General features: G+C 41.3%; 1 protein-coding gene across 2 annotated transcripts in view; it reads right to left on the bottom strand.

The window, feature by feature from the left end:
* Positions 1-202: 202 nt before the first annotated feature.
* The window catches only part of LOC146867623 (zona pellucida sperm-binding protein 2-like), a 234,594-nt gene continuing 218,270 nt past the window's right edge, over positions 203-16,526 (bottom strand). For both annotated transcript variants that reach the window (XM_085615017.1, XM_085615016.1), the window contains 3 exons: positions 2,563-2,656; positions 2,384-2,470; positions 203-377 (listed from right to left, as the gene is read on the bottom strand). In XM_085615017.1, the coding sequence (XP_085471143.1) occupies positions 229-377; positions 2,384-2,470; positions 2,563-2,656 (330 nt within the window). In that variant the 3' untranslated portion in view covers positions 203-228. The remainder of the gene's footprint in view (positions 378-2,383; positions 2,471-2,562; positions 2,657-16,526) is intronic.

Below are 16,526 nucleotides of genomic sequence, written 5' to 3'. Positions count from 1 at the left end.
ATCTATGTAAACACTACAATCTATGCCAGTCTATAGCGTGAGCTACATTACTGGGGTTAACTTTAATATGAAAAAACATAACAAATGCAGATAAGTGATTAATACAAAGTTGTATGCAAATACATTTTGCAAGATTTTGAATTATGAGAGAAACGGGTGCAATGGAGAAAGATTTGCTAGAAGGAAAACAATAAGAGGCAGATCCTTGCATACGAATTTTATTGCATATCATTTTACCACTATTTTTGTTGAGGTTCTACACTTTATTACAACCAAGGAAACGACTGCAAAACAGATGAGAACAATCACCACAATGGACAAAGCATCCTCATTTAGATGTGCAGGAAATTTATCGGATGAAATTGTGGCCACTAGATCTGAAAGAGAAAGAATAATAATTAGGTTCCCATACCTATTGCCTACGAAGCAGTTACATGGGGAAGGCTACACCATTTATCTAGTTCAGTAACTAACCTCGTCAAAGCAGGTAAGGAGTCATTTTATTTATACAATTACAAAAATTTTCATAAATACCTAGAAGTCAAGAGTCAAGCACCTACCACTGACATTTCAGCCAGCAGTATGTAACCCTCTACCAATTCAAGACACTATTGGTGGGAACATTGGGGCAGATTTATGAGCCCCTTGCGCCACTTTTGCGTCACTTTTAACATGGGAAAAGTGACGCAAAAGTGGCGCATGGGGCTCATAAACTGCCCCATTGTGTTTTACACAATCCATCAGAATGTAGACGTTCCATCTACACAGGGCATTACCATCTACATTTTCCCAATTTAGTTCGAGGCCATCAATAAACTAGTTGCCCAATTAGTTTATGAATGACATGAACGTATCAATAGTTTTCTTCAGTCCCATCCCCACATACTTTGGCAACAATATTTAAAGCATGACAGACTAGGGGGCATGCTGCAGACCTTTGAGAATCAATATCAACACTAAGGAGCTAGGTGTATTAAGTGTACTATGGCTTTCGGTTACACTAGCCAGGACAGCAGATTCTCCCTCCAAGACAATAGGCTGTGTGCTTTACTTTCCTTTATCCAAGTCCAGAGTAGGAGGAATTGCATTTGAGGATGACTCCAAAGAAACATTGGACCCCATTTGAGGATATATATATATATATATATATATATATATATATATATATATACATATACACACATATACACACATGTATACACATACCTAACGGGTGCAGCTATTGACAATTTTGAAATAATTACTATGAACGCTAGAAATTTACAAAAATAATAAGGCAATAAACAAGCTTAAAACACTACTTGGAAGAAAAACGCAAAATACATGTCTAAAGAAAAAGGGTTTCCATTGCAACAAAAAAAACTCAGGTTATGAAACAAAACAACGAAGAGACAATATACTACATAGGAAGAAAACTCCTGTAAGCAGACCGTCTTTTTAGAGTTAACCATGTACAGCAATACTCCTGTGACGGCAGTAATAAATAAGGTGGTCATCAGTTGCTATAGCTTATTTTTTATGCAGAATAGCCAATGCAGACGTTGCCCTTGGCACTATTAAAACTACACTTTGCTCATGAAGATGAACATTTCAATACAAGGTTCCATTCTAGTCAGTGTCACCATTCCGAGATATGGAGAGTAGTTTTCCATCAAGACACTAAGCAGCATCCAGTTCAATTCACCAGTACTGGTTTGTATAAGTCACAGCACAATTAGGAAAAAAATTACCAAGATTCAATGAGTTTTTATCATGGCTGCCACATACCGACTTGAAATGTTTAACTCTTAAATAGTCCTAGCTTTTAGCCACTATATCTTTGAATGCTGAAATTGGTGAGCCCATGCTTCGTGTTGGAAGCAGAATTTAGCGCTGAAACGCAACATGCAGCGGTATAAAGAGTCAGGACTGGCAAGTGGTGTTGCTCTAGACACTTGAACCAAGTTTCCGCAAGGTCGGTCTACTCTGGTGGCTACTTCACCACTTACTCTTTCTTACAGCTCTATTTTCCGGTCTGGAACAAAACGGAATCTAGAAGTATACTGTGGGATAAGCCCAGTTCCTTTTTTGATCCTGCCTCACAAAGAGCCAATTAGGAACTATGAGAGGTCAAGTTCTGCTGGAGTTTCAGGATTTGCTTTTCAATATAGTGAGTTATTAAATTTCATCTCAAGAAGCAACAGAACCTGTATGATTGTACCATTATTCCATGGAATTCAAAGTAATGACCAAATCAGAGAAACATTAATATAGATGTTTTTTTTCTCCCATTATTCCCAATAACTCTGGATAACGTGGGTTTCGAAAATGACAGCTGAATAGTTAAACATCTGGGCAGCCCTAATAACTAAAGACCCACACAATGAGTTTAAGATGTACCTACCGTCACTATTTCTGTCCAGTTTAGACTCTTGGAAGATTACGGGGCCCAGCAAGCTCACCAAGTTCTCTTTAGAGGAATCTGAAATTTCTGTTGAAAAGATGGAAGAAACAATGGTAATGTACCGGTATTGTAGTATTCTTTAGTGCATGTGCATTGAGGAGTAACTCTGCACTACTTACCTCGTCTTCTACGTGAATTAGGGCACATCTTGGAGCATAGAGGAGAATCCGGAGACAATATGTTGCATATTAACGTAGTACAATGAAAATAAACCTTAAGGGGGGAAAAAGAAAGGTCATTTTACAAGAGCACACATTGAACATTTAATCTGAAGTCATTTTGCCAAATACTTGTAGGTAATCTTGCCATATATTGGTTCCTTGAACAGTCTTTGGCCAGAGCCATTGATTCAAACATGGGCAGCACATTTATTACTCACATTGTGGTGGTCCTCAAAGTACTACTTAATTTTTCACGGGAGTACCTTCAGAAATCTGACTTTAGTAGTTAACCATTTGGTTGTGACCGAGGTCATTCAAATGAGAAATTCTTTAGCACCTGCTCCCTTGGGTGCAGACCACAGCTTCTGAAGCTGAAAGTTACAAAACAGAAGCAGGTACTGAGGAATTTTGCAAGTTGAATTGTGAAGCAGTCGAAGTTAGCACCACGGAGCAGGTTAAAATACTTTGCAGGGCTTTATTACCTCAACGAAGCTCTAAGTTTATTTGAATAAAAGGATTACCTAATTGCAACTTTGATCCGTATTTTACTGGTACATAAAATAATTAAAGGGGCAAAGACCACTTCAATCACAATCCTACAGGGCCTTTCTAAAGTCACATAAATACCTGTAAAATGTTCTGTGCACATATTAAAACAAACACAATCTCAACAAAAAAGGCTGGTGTATTAAAAACAAATTAAGAAAGACTGGCAATGCAGAGGTAGCTAAGGTTCCAATCAACACTACAACCGTATGAAAGAATACATTCAATGAATAGAAAGTCAAGAAATGTCCTTGTGAAGTGATTTTCTATGACACAGGGGTTGTAACCTACTTAGGGCCTAAAATAGAAATAGAGAAACATCCTACTCCAATCCAAAGACTTTAATGAAACTAAAGGCAGAAGGGAAATTGAGCAAGTGCTTGTAAAATGATAACTTTCATGTGTAGAGTTGGCTTGTATTACCATTGTTACATTAACTACTTATTCATTTCTCAGGTGTATGCTTTTCGAAGCCACATTATTTGACTTTTGTAATCTCCAGGCAATTTTCACCAGGTTGTCCAGTTATAAGAAATATACATTGCTATCACTAACCAGGAAGGTAGGAATCTACTAGACTTTATCAAGAAAACCTGTCCAAGTTTGACCTTAGTCTAAAATGCTCATTTCTTATATCCTTAGTGCTCCCGAGACCTCATCTTCAACTTCATACTGTGTGGGAGCCCGCACCCAAATATTTTACTGGACCCCAATATTTTATACTTCGGGTAGTTAGACTCCATGATTTCTTGTTGATCTACCAGTTAGAGAAAACCCTACACAACATTAGGTTCAACGATTAGAATATACGTTAAATAAAAACTGGGAACCCTCAAGAACAGAGTTCTAGATGAGAATTAAGTCTGAAAGGTTTAATACAAAATTAATAAATCAATACAGGAAAAAAAAATGCATAATCTGCCATAAAGGCTCAAATACAGAATCACGAATCATAAAATCCCTATTTAAGCTGATAAATCTCTAGAGTCTAAATATCAAACTTATAAAGAGTATTGACAGCATTCTAAAGGAAAAAGAGAAAGCCTCAAAATATTCTGAGAGTCTCAGGAGGAAACTGAAGTCACCCCCAAACATTCAAAACTAGTTTTTTTGTACACATCTTATGCAAAACAATTAATAAAACTGGAAATTCAGCATGATATTGATCATGATTAGGTCACGTTGGCAAATAAAAAAACCTCAATAATAACTTAACACTCACCCATTTAAGGTAAGAGAATTCTTTCCTTTTGTCTCCTCAGGAACTGCACTCCAGAGATGTACAACAAAATATGAAACATTTCTCCAACAAATGCTCGTAGAATTACTGTTCATCTACAGGCCTATATTGGAACTTCCAAGTGAAGTGCCTCAAAATGACACATTGGGTACACGGAGGAAGGTTTTATTCACAATACACACTTTCTAGGACAATGCAGTATTTGCGTCACAGCGCCCTGTCTTCTGCGGAAACTGAAGATTTGCAGCAGGTATCAGATTGGGAAGGGGAACTAAGCAGGAACAAGACGAGTCAAACACCAGAAACTTTCCATTGTATTAAAAATGAAGTCTCAACGAAAATGTGGCATAACTAACTTTGTCAATCTCCCCCTTCTGATTTTTTAAATAATTATAACCCAGTTAATAAACTATCAGTAGATGTTCATCTTCTTGGGTAATAAACATTTTCCTCCATCTTGAATTGTTGATAGTCATTTCTTGTAATTTTCCAATTCCAACTCCACGATCTCTTCATCAACTTGTTAAGCTCAAAGTTGTATTATCTACTAATCACACTAATTAAAATAAAATGGAATTGCACAAACCATGATGATTATTGTAAGTGTTTAGACGGGTTGAAAAACACCACCACTAATATTCCTTAACCATTCACCTACTTAACCAAAGCAGTTCCTTAGCTCACTCATCCAGGATCCTACAGTTTCCCATAGACCTAGTTTTCTAAGAATCTAATTTCATGAGTTAAATTAGTTATATTAGTTGAGCTGTTGATTCTTTCATTACTATTATCAGGTATGTAGGTATAACACCTCTTAACCTTAATTACTTTATAATCTCCTCCGTCCTTCGCCAAAAGAATATCTAAAGTGAGACGATTCTGTATGCCCATTGCTCGGTTATCTCTACGTTCACCTACCTAAAACACCTTGCTGTATCTACAGAAGGTCTATCTACTACTGTAGACAATCGTCTAATTTTAACATTATTCGTTGCCACTTATACTGAAGGGATATTAGCCCCTAGGATATGTAAGAATGGGTCCAAAACTTTGTTTCACCCCATTTAAACTATATTCATCATTTAACTCATCAACATGATACATTCTAGCAAAATGTTAAGCCAAATAACAAACTTGTCTTTTATTCGTTTTGCAGTATAGTAACGAAATCAATCAACTGGTACAGCGGTTACCAACAAAACAGTCAGAATTTTCAGCTTTACAATGCTAGTGAACAATTTGTTGGCACCACTCAAACTAGTTTCCCCCACCCTCCAACTGTTCACTACCCTCTGTCATAAATCCAAGTTGGCGGCGATCCAATATCCTGCTCTGCCACTCCTTTCGTCATTCATGGGATACGAAGGTGATCTAGCCTGGGCCCCCATATTTTGGTGTGCATTTATGGGCAGCCTCTAGATTTATATACAGCTTCTTCAGCAAATGCATAGTAGTCCATCCATCTTAATCATTCTTAGATTTTGGGGGGGGAGGGGTGCGCCTTGGAACTCCAGTGCTTGGCGAGGTCTCGTTTATCTAGCATGCACCCAATACCCAGCAGAATTCACTGCCCCTGGAAAGCATATCCAGGGAAAACATCCAGAAGAATCATTTTGCAGTCTTACCCAATGGTAAAACAACTCCTTTAGTATTAAAAGGATTCTACCCCAGTATTGCTGGATAAGTGGGCATTCAAGGATGGTATATATCCAATTGCCAGTGGGATCTCTGCAGCGTAAGAATTATGTACTCAGGATCCAACCCATTTGCCACAGTCTATATGATGTGTAGTAGACCCTGTGCAAATCTCAATTGATCGAGCCTTTTGCGTGAAGAGATCACTAGTTGTTTGATTGCTAGTTTGTCATCTACCCAGTTCTCATCTATTTTGGCGATGACTGAGGCCCATTTATCTTCAGGAAGCCCCAAGGAATTGGGTGTATTAAAAGCCTTGTACTGCCGGGATATACCTTTCCCACCCAATTCCACCATTGTGACTTTGGGTTCCAGTGGAATATATTCAGCAAGAGGGGTCAACCCCCTCCATATGTGATTGAAAGTGTGCCACACTTGTATGAAGAGATTATCTGTAACACCCAATTCTTCAAGTGTGCACCAAGATCAGTCTCAATAGAAGTTGGGAGGCCAAATCTAGAAATCAACTCCCTCAACAACAAGCTTGCAAATGCAAGACTATCTGCTCCACTTGTAAGAAATGTGTCCACTCATTTAAAGACCAGTCAGACAATCACCAAGACATTTTTCAAGCCATTACAATATGGTATCTCAAAGTCTGCCTGCAATCTCTTAAATGGGCCTTCTGATTTGCCAATGTGATTTGTAACTAACAGTTTTCCCACCCTGGTTATTTGAATGAAATATCAGACATGATTGCACATATCTTCAGTACTTTGTTGAAATCCTGCATTTTCCAAATATTTTTTAAATATCCTAACCAAACTCTTTCTGCAAGAGTCCGATTATGCAGATATTTACACATGGGCCGCAACATAGAATCTCGTAATACATTTTGGTTTTGAAATTGCATTCAAATCCTGATAATTTTTCTTGCCAACCATTTTTTTCTAATTTCCTCTTCATATTCTCAGGAGCTTCCTCCTGAAGAACTCGGGAAGGTTTGCATTGAATCCATGAAGAAACAATTTACATTATTTTAAATCTGGATAGTCTCTGTGGCAAATATACATAATTTTCTTGAGCAATGGACTCTAATTGCAAGGCAGCGTCTTACTATCTGATTTGCAAATCTATTGCCCAAAGTAACAATGTACTTAACATGATGGGCTGTGCACTTAACAGTTACTTCCTTTGTTCTCTGAATTGATTTTAGTAAATCCAATATATACATACTGTTTCTTTAATTGGAGCTCCTGAAGAGGCCATGAGTCCCCTTTATGACCATAGCTGTCCATAGTCTTGAACAACAAAGCCATTCTCGCTATCTGTGTAAATTGTAACATTTAAGTTTACGATCAGCAGCAAGCTCTAGTTAAGGCAATAAATTCTGCCACCTGCGCAGATGTTGCATTTAGTAAGCAGGAAACTAAGTGTCTCTGAGATAAAGCATAGGTAGCTTTGTCTTCCACATTGGTCTCTCAAACAAGAGAGATCAACATATAGCTCAGCCACTTCCAACAGAACATGTTATGTTTGGTCTTGGTTTTGTGCATAACTCAGTCACTGCTATGCAATTGGGATCCAATTCTCATTTTCATCCTTCCTGTATTCACAATTCTGGTCTAAAATTGGAAGTAGGGTTACTGGATTTAGCCCATTGTATCTTCAAAATTGGAATCTTCTCTGCAGCAAGTACTGCCTGCTCATAACGAGTCAATCTACTTTGTTATATGCTGACTCCTTGCCCTCATTGAAAAGACCTCAACTGAAAGCTGGACACAGACAGTTAAATTATGACCCATCAGTATCCCTTAACTTTAATCAATTTCCAAACAGATGCAACTGATTTCAGACAACCTAGAAGACTTGCAGCTACTGGATCCAATGCAGCAGAAAGATATGAAACCTGATGAATCAGTCCATTATTTTTTTTTTAAAAGTATTAGAATTTACTTGCACAACCAAAACAGCAGTACAGCAAAATCACATCCTACATCAGCCCATCTTGGTATAGCTTACATTATTCACAGTAAGTATTTTAGACCTAGACTCCTGGTCTCCGTACACTGCCCCAAAGTGTCTATCATGTGGTGTTGAGGCTCCATCTCATCTCTCAATTAAGCTCCTACATGTTCATTTTTTGCATCGATTGTCCATTCGCATCCAATATCATTACATATTCTTTAAGAGGCCCCCAAAACTCCTAGCATGGATGAGGGTGGCAGCGTATCTGCATACAGTTCCAACAATTCACTGCACATAATCCTATCTTTCAACCATTTAACCTTGGGCACCCCTTTGCCCCACTCCCTACCCCAGAGCCACCATTCTGAGGCTCAAAAAGGACACTGTTCCCAGCAATTTCCTACAGTGATTAGGAGCGACCAATACACCTGCCAGGAATAAATTCATATGGGAAATGGGGGCTGTGCTGTCTATCATTACATCAAGTGCACGTGTTACCTGGGTCCAGAATGTTGCAGCCACTGGGCAAGACCACAGTAGATGAAAAAAATCTGCATCAGGGGCAACACATCTACAGCAGGGAATCTGACAATATTCTGTGCTTGATCATGCTTGCAGTGGTGTAATACGTCCTGTGCAGGTATTTGTGATGAATATGTAATTCCCATTCAAGAATATTGCTCTGGTTTGTTTACAAGCAATTTGTCATTTTGTTGTGATGTCAGTAATGTAAGTGCTTAGGTCCGCAGACCACTGAGTGAGCATGCTATTATGGTTTAGTGGTGGCGCAGACATTATGCTATACATGTGAGTCACATTATGTTTGGCAGATGGTCTTGTCTGCACCAAAGATAGTAAATCCTAGTCATCGGACGAGTCCAGAAATGCTGGAATTAGGCACTTCAGAATATGTTTAAGGTTATGATCTTAGTATGTACTGCATAGGGAAAAGACACCTTCGCTATAAATTCCTCCAAGAACTTGAGATGAATTTTCGATTTAGGATTCGGTCCCACATGTATCAGATGTTTGTGCCATAGTACTGGAAGCAAGGCTGGACAGGCCATACCAGGAAGCTTGTGTACCAGTATAGGTGACGTGTACCCTACACCTTGTAGTCCCCTTTGTCTTATGAAACATTTTCTATACACCGATTTACACGTATGATTCATTGTCTCTGTATGTGTGCGATGTAAAATGCTCCAACACCCTACACTGGTTTGAGAAACGCTATCAAACAAATAAAATACATGTGAGAGAGGGGCTATGGAGAGAGGACAAGCACTGTTCGAGGGTGATAGTAGGGGAATCATTGAAGAGCCCCAATAAAGATTGTCCTGTCCTGGTGCACTGCAAGGTCATGATTTATTATGCTTTAAAAACTAATACAATTTAATATATATTGAAGAAGCACTGGCAAAGCCAATAGGTCTCCTCAATGCCCTAAAAATTGGCCTTGTGAGTATCTTTTAGCCATGTTGTCTAGCATTCTATCTGCTAAGTGTAGTTGAAAGTCACTGAAAGCCCAGAATCACAGGATGTAAAGTCAACAGTCTCCCTCATCCCCCCATGTTTTTTGTTGTCCTGCCCATTTAAAACAAAAGCGCTCTTTTCCAGTGACTTTCAGCCATGCTGAACAGCAGATGTGGTGCTAGACAACATGGCTCACAGACAGTCACATTGACAAGGCCAATAGCTCGGGCTTTGCAGAGATCTATTGGCTTTGCCAATGCTTGTTTGAGGTTGATGGGTATTACTGAACAAATGTCTAAGTGATTGTAAGAAACAGTTGTGGAGCTCAGAAGTGAAGCGAGGATGTGGTGTAACGGCCAGAGCTTCCGATAGGGGAACTGGTGAACCAGGTTCAGATCATTGGGTCGGCAGAACAGTTTGAGATTCTGGGCAAATCACTCACACTTTCCCATGCGTACAAAAATGAATGTTTCATTGTGTAAGGTAACTAGTGAGCACTTAAAGCGCTCTAATACCATTGGCTAGTCTTAGCACTATGGCAAGCGCTCCAATACCATCGGATTGTATAAAAAAAAGAAAAGCAGCAGTGGTGAGGGAGGTAGTGGAGGTATGGGTCAAGCAGGAGGGGATGGGGCGATGGGCAAGCAACAATGGGAGTGTGCAGGAGTAAAAAAATACCTTAATTGAAGCAGGATCAGTGACAAATGAATGTCATTGTGGAATGTAACTGGTGAGCAGCTCTCCAACAATATCTGCTTGCGTTTGCACTATGGCAAGACTGAGGACAGAGCAAGTGCTCCAATATCATCGGATCATGCAAAAAAGAAAATAAACTAGTGTTCATATTTTAACATTCTAAGAAATGCATTTGTTTATGTACATGCTGTATGTGTACAAGGGAGACAGCCTGATCACACAAGCACTCCTATGGAGTGTGTTAAAACAAAGAAAAAATAGCTGCGCAAACTGGGAGCAGTGCAAGGCGACATGTACTTGGTCCATGCGCTATGGGAGGGCCAAACACAAGAGGGCATGACGCCCGGATACCATGACGAATGGCAAAGAAAATGAGCAGTGCTGAAATTTACCAATGGTAGGCGATGCATGGCCTGTAAACCCATAGATAGAACACAACACACCCTGCACTGTCTAGACAATCCGAGTATGTGCGGTCTAGCCAAGACCTAAAAACAATAGATCTCGCACAGACAAAACCTATTGGCTTTGGCAATGCTGGTTGTGTTTAGAAACTGGAAGATTAAGTGGTTTATCCTTAATCATAAAATGTGGAATGGAGACTGAGGCTAGAGAGATAACGTCCTTTTGGGAGACGGTGTGGCATAAGGGCCAGAGCTGCCAACTATGGAGGCGGTAAACTGGGCTCAAGTTTCTGCATCGACTCAACAATTGATTTTGGGCAAATCACTTAATTTCGCCATGCCTACAAAAATGAATGGTGTAACGTAACTGGTGCTAACGTAAAGCACTCCAATACCTTCATGTGGTGTTGGCGCTACATAAAATGCACAAAGAAATGTTAAAATATCAGTGGAGGGGGGGGAAATCTGTGCAACGGAGTTCAGGGGGAAAGCAGGGACGGGTGGGAGGTGGACAGGCAAACAACAGCAAAAGTGGGCTGCCATGGGAAGATTAACGGATTTGCTTGTAATCAAAAAATGTGGAACTGAGGCCGAGGCTAGAGAGAATGTGGCGTCCTCTTGGGAGAGGATGTGGCTTAAGGGTCACAGCTGCAGACTAAGGAGCTGGGAAACTGGGTTAGAGTATAGGCGTCAGCTCAGCATCCTTGATGCTGGGCAAATCACTTAATCTTCCTGTGTCTCCACAAATGAATGTGTCCTTGTGTAAAGGAACTGGTGCTCAAATACCTTCACGTGGTCTTTGGCAAAATATAAAACTGCACAAAAAACAAATGTGAAAAGCAGAGTTGGAGGAGGAGGGGATTTGGAGGAAGAGGGGATCTGCGGGGGAAGAGGGGGAATCTGTGCAACGGGAATTCAATGTGGTCAAGTAGCGATGGGCGTGAGATAGATAGGCAACCAACAGCAAACGCAGGCTACCACAGGGAGATTAGGTGATATACCCAATTTTACAATTTCCTCGTGAAAGGCAACTGGTGTTTATGTGAAGTGCGTCCAGGTATGTGTTGACGAAATATGGTGTGTTGTCATTTGCAGGTATAAATAACGGAGGAAAAAGGTGCAGTGAGAACGCTGACCCTAGCCCTGATGAAATTGCCATATAATCTACAAGGCAATGAAACTTGGTTTTAGTTTGAGCAGACACCGCAAGGAATAAATTAATATAGCCAGTGTGCCTAGCCCACTTTTAAAGTTAGACATTCCGGGTTTCTATGTCAGACCCCGGTCTTTCTTTTTACGGGTCACTTGTTAAATTTACTTTAACACATTTGGTTGACTTTTTCCTCACAATTTCATAATCTTCAAATGGACAGTTGCTGATGAGAACCTGAGGACGCAGGCGAGTACCAGCCTGTTACCTCCCTTGGTGTTGCTCCCGTGAGGCACTGTCTACTTTTCCTCACCTTTTTTCCTCTTTCTCTCAATTTTTTCTCAATTTCTTCCCCTATTCACATACACTTTGGTGGGAAACCCTGCATTAGTAGACCGCACACATAATTATTCATAAATAGGGATTTAGGCAATTGAATGGCAGAAGTATAATTTGTATTCTCTGCTTGGACACGTAAAGTTATGGGTTCCTATAAAAATATATTGTGAACATAGTGTCTGTGTTTACACATTAAATTGAAAACAGGTCTTTTGTTGTAGCTATTGAGTGGGGGTGACCTGTTTTCTTTCCTTCCCCTAAGCTCCCATTTGTGGATAGTAGTTAGAACGGCAGCCTAGCCGTGAGAACTTTTATTTGAAAGATTTTTAGGGATAGTACGTCACTTTCCCTGGAGCTTTTATCACTCATCCAGGACCGCATATCTTTTTACGCTCTTTACAAAAAAAATGTATGACACTGGGTGATTTTTGATATAAGGAACATACAGGTTGATTGATATAGCCAATTTCTGCCTGGCATTCACTGATGACCATGTTGCATCTATACTATCTGGACCATCACTCTTATCAGACACCACTAGCGGGGACAGGTTCTGCCCGTGATGAATGGGAAAAGCCATCTACTCTTAGAAAACGTCAGATCAGAAAAGCACTCCATGGAGCGTTAATAACAGAATATTTGCGAGCAGGAGCAGCACCAGCCAGTCTTTTGGTTTGATTGGAGCCCAAGATCTTTTTGGAGGATAAGAGGTTCCGGGTGGACTGGAGCTACATAGCTAACAAGTGCACCCGGGACTGGCTTATCCTGATTAGTAATACAGCCAAGAGACTGAGGAACTATTAAAAGAGATCCTAGACCTTGAAACTATTATTAAGGCAGACATCAGTCAAGCTTTTATTTCGGTAAAATACCATAAAAAGACAAATAATTATATACAATAAAACATGATTAAATTAACAATGCATAGAGTATAATCCAACAAAAGATAAAAATTTCATAAAAACAGATTGTTAAAACTAGATCCAAGGCCCACGGTGTTCGCTACACCACAGCTTCTTAGAAGTAGCAACACTAGGATCGAGAGGGTTGTGTGACAGATTGCAGTTTTTTGGACTGGGTAAACCACATAGAAAGAAGATATTTGGCCGTCGCAAAAACTATTAAAGGGGTAGTGTCATACTTCAGTATTCTAAACACCTCCTGATAGTCCCTAAAACCCTTGGACTTGCAGAGCTGAATAATCCACTTCTTCCTAGCCTTGTTATATAGAGGGCAGAAAAGAACAGCATGGAGCTCTGTTACACAAATATCAATGCATACAGGACACGTGTTTAAGGGATCAGATGCATTAGACCATCTGCAAGTAAGGGCCCTCAATGGTAACGAACCGTGTCTAAACTGAATGTAGAGTTTCTTCGCCAAAGGGGGTTGGATGACATCCAAAAAAACTTCAAACTGGGGACAAAGCTTAATGTCCAGAAAGGTGTCGGTAAGCCTGCCCAGAGAGGAATGCAGTAAAATCTCCCTCCGATACAATTGTAGTGCCTCCCGCAGTGAATTCTTAGAAAGTGAGCGACTAGTCACTTCCGGCGCGGACCATAGGTCCCCCATCCCTATGGAGTAACAAAGGTTCTTTACATAAGTTAACCAAGGGATTTTTTCCAGATTCCCCCTTGACAGTACGTCACCAAGATCCTGCCTATAGCTTGCAAGCTCGGGAGTTGACCAGAGACGTCTCCAAAACAGGAGTGGGCGGTTCAGGATAATCTCTTCTATAGGAACTAGACCTAAATCCCATCTCAACGGAATTAAAGGGGTACTTGCAGGTAGTTTTAGCAATCGCCTAATAAAGGAATTCTCAATTGACGTTAAGGTAGCACAAGTGCAATGTCCCCAGAGTTCAGCGCCGTAAAGCGCACCCCCTCTTGCTTGGGATTTGTAGATTTCCATAGGGGGGCCCAGAGGTTTAGAAGAGGTGTTATTAAAAACCTTCAGGATACCCCCCGCTGATTGTGCTAGCTTGAGATTTGCCTTCGCCAAGTGAGACCCCCATTTCATTTTGTCGTTGAGGGTCACCCCCAAATAATCGAAGGTAGAGACCCTGTCCAATGCAACATCTCCCATCTTGGGGTGTGGGCAGTTGGTTGAATTAGAACTGAAGACCATAAATTTTGTTTTAGATAGGTTCAGTTCCAGATCCCTTAATTTACAGAAGGAGCAAAAGGCCTCTAATGTGCGCTGGATGCCCATGTAAGATTTAGACAACAGGAGCGTATCATCCGCGAACATTAGGGCCGGTATCTTACGCCCCGCTAGAAAAGGGGAATCCAGGTTGGCGGCGCTCAAAAGATGCTCGATCAACCCATTGATAAAGAGGGAGAAGAGAGTGGGGGCCAGAACACAGCCCTGCCTCACACCCTTTTCAACCGGGAATGGCCCTGAAATCTCCCCACATCTCCCGAATCTCACCCTTGCATAAGTACCTTCGTGCAGACGTTCAAATAAATGACAAAGGTAGGGGGGAGCGCCCATCTCTAGTAATAAGACCCATAGTTTTTCCCTTTGGACCATATCGAATGCGGACCGCAGGTCCACAAAAATCAAATAAAGATTACCAGCGCCCATACTGACTGTCTACCAATAGATCAACTGTAGCCTAAACAATTGGTCGATAGTGGAGACCTTTGCACGAAACCCCGCCTGGAGGGAGGTTAGAATTTGGTGGTCCTCCATCCAGGTCTGCAGTCTTGTTAAAAGGACTCGGGCAAACAGCTTCTGTAAGACGTCGATCAAGCTTATAGGGCGATAGTTCGCTGGATCCAAAGAGGAAGATTTTTTATGGATGGGTATAATTTCTGCTCCCAGCCAAGTATCCGGGATATCAAGGCCCTGCAGAATGGCATTAAAGTATACCAGGATGTAAGGGGCCCAGATTTTTTATTCACTTCTGTAGAGGTCACCAGGGATCCTATCGAGCCCCGGAGCTTTCCCGACTGAAAGGGTATAAAGGGCCAGCTCTATTTCTGGAAGGGAGAAGGATCGACTCACTAAATCTTCCTGGTACACATGATTCATTACAATAACATTAGGGGGGGTTGCCAGGTCAACACCTCCCCTAGGGTTACTAGAAGAGTAAAGGGGTTTAAAATGGGCAAGCCAAACCTCCTCACTGAGGTTAGGAATAATAGCAGGGCTGCATGCTGCCGTACCAGTTCGAACTAGGTTCCAAAAAGCCCTCGAATCACGATCAACTAATGCTTGCTTCATATTTTGCCACCTTAAGTCCTCCCACTCGGATTTTGCCTCCTTAATCAAATTTTTGTAAAAGGTCCTCGCAGCCTGGACACTAGACTGTGTGCCCGTTTTTACCTCTTTAATCAGGGCAGCCTTAGCCAGCCTACAGGATCCATTATACCAGTGCTCAGGCCTAACAACCCTTGGCCTAGGGGCAGTAGAGGTGTAAAAAAAAACAACCAGGGCGCCGAGGAGTTCCTTGTGAATATTCAGTAAATCGGGGAAATAATTCGGCGGAATTGGGGCTCAAAAGGTGGGAAACCACCTCCAGGGAACTGGTAACATTGCTATAAAGTGCTGCAAGTTTTGACTCATCAGTCACAACCCTAGCCCACCTAATCCGTCTACCTCCTGCCACTAACACCAAGTTCACTATTTAGTGGGGTTAGGCACCGTGGGACTCCACTGCCACCAATATTATTTACCAGTTCCAGTGACAGTAGGTTATGATCACTATCGACCCGCGGAGTAACAGAAAAGGCTGCTAAAAAGCCCCAAAATTCCACATTCACCAGGATGTAGTCGATAGTCGAACAACTCCCAGGTCTGTTAAAGGTGAAAGACCCCGGTACATCAGGACAAAGTCTACCATTGCAAGCCCTCAAGGAATGTGCAATGGCCAACTTGTTGATCTCAAGGGCTAGTGGAATCAGACGTTTAGCAGGATAGATAGTGGGCTCTGGAATTTTATAGTTTGTCCTCATCACAAGTAGGAGAGGGGATCCCAGGGAGAGGTTCAAAGTGACAATTAAAATCTGCACCTATTAATTTGCGACACGCAGGGGGAAGGAAATGTGGTACATCATCTAGGGCGCCCAAGATCGACAAACCCAGCTGTACCGGATGAGGACGCAGGTAGGCATTTAGTACTGCCAGCGAATAACCGGTAGAAAATGTGAGTAACAAACATAGGATATCTGGGGATTTTGAATCTATGAGTTTTACAGAGCAACCTAGATGAGTTGCAACCCAAACGACAAGGCCCCCCGAGGGTCTACCCCTTGCACCTTGGGCCGCAGGAACAAAAAAAGAAGCGTATCCCACCCTCGATGGAATATGCCGTAGCCATGTTTCTTGGAATAAACAGATATCATAATTGTCCATTAGCTCTCCCCACTCAGGGTCGGAGAGTTTGGACTCCAATCCAGCCACATTCCAAGACCCTATTAAAGGTCTACGTGCAGGCATATAGGGGGAACAAGCCACCAGAGGGAAA

The sequence above is a fragment of the Triturus cristatus genome, chromosome 1_2 (assembly GCF_964204655.1).
Source record: "Triturus cristatus chromosome 1_2, aTriCri1.1, whole genome shotgun sequence".
Taxonomy (NCBI): Eukaryota; Metazoa; Chordata; class Amphibia; order Caudata; family Salamandridae; genus Triturus; species Triturus cristatus.
The sequence above is the reverse complement of the archived record's forward strand: the minus strand, read 5'-3'. Positions and strand labels throughout refer to the sequence as shown.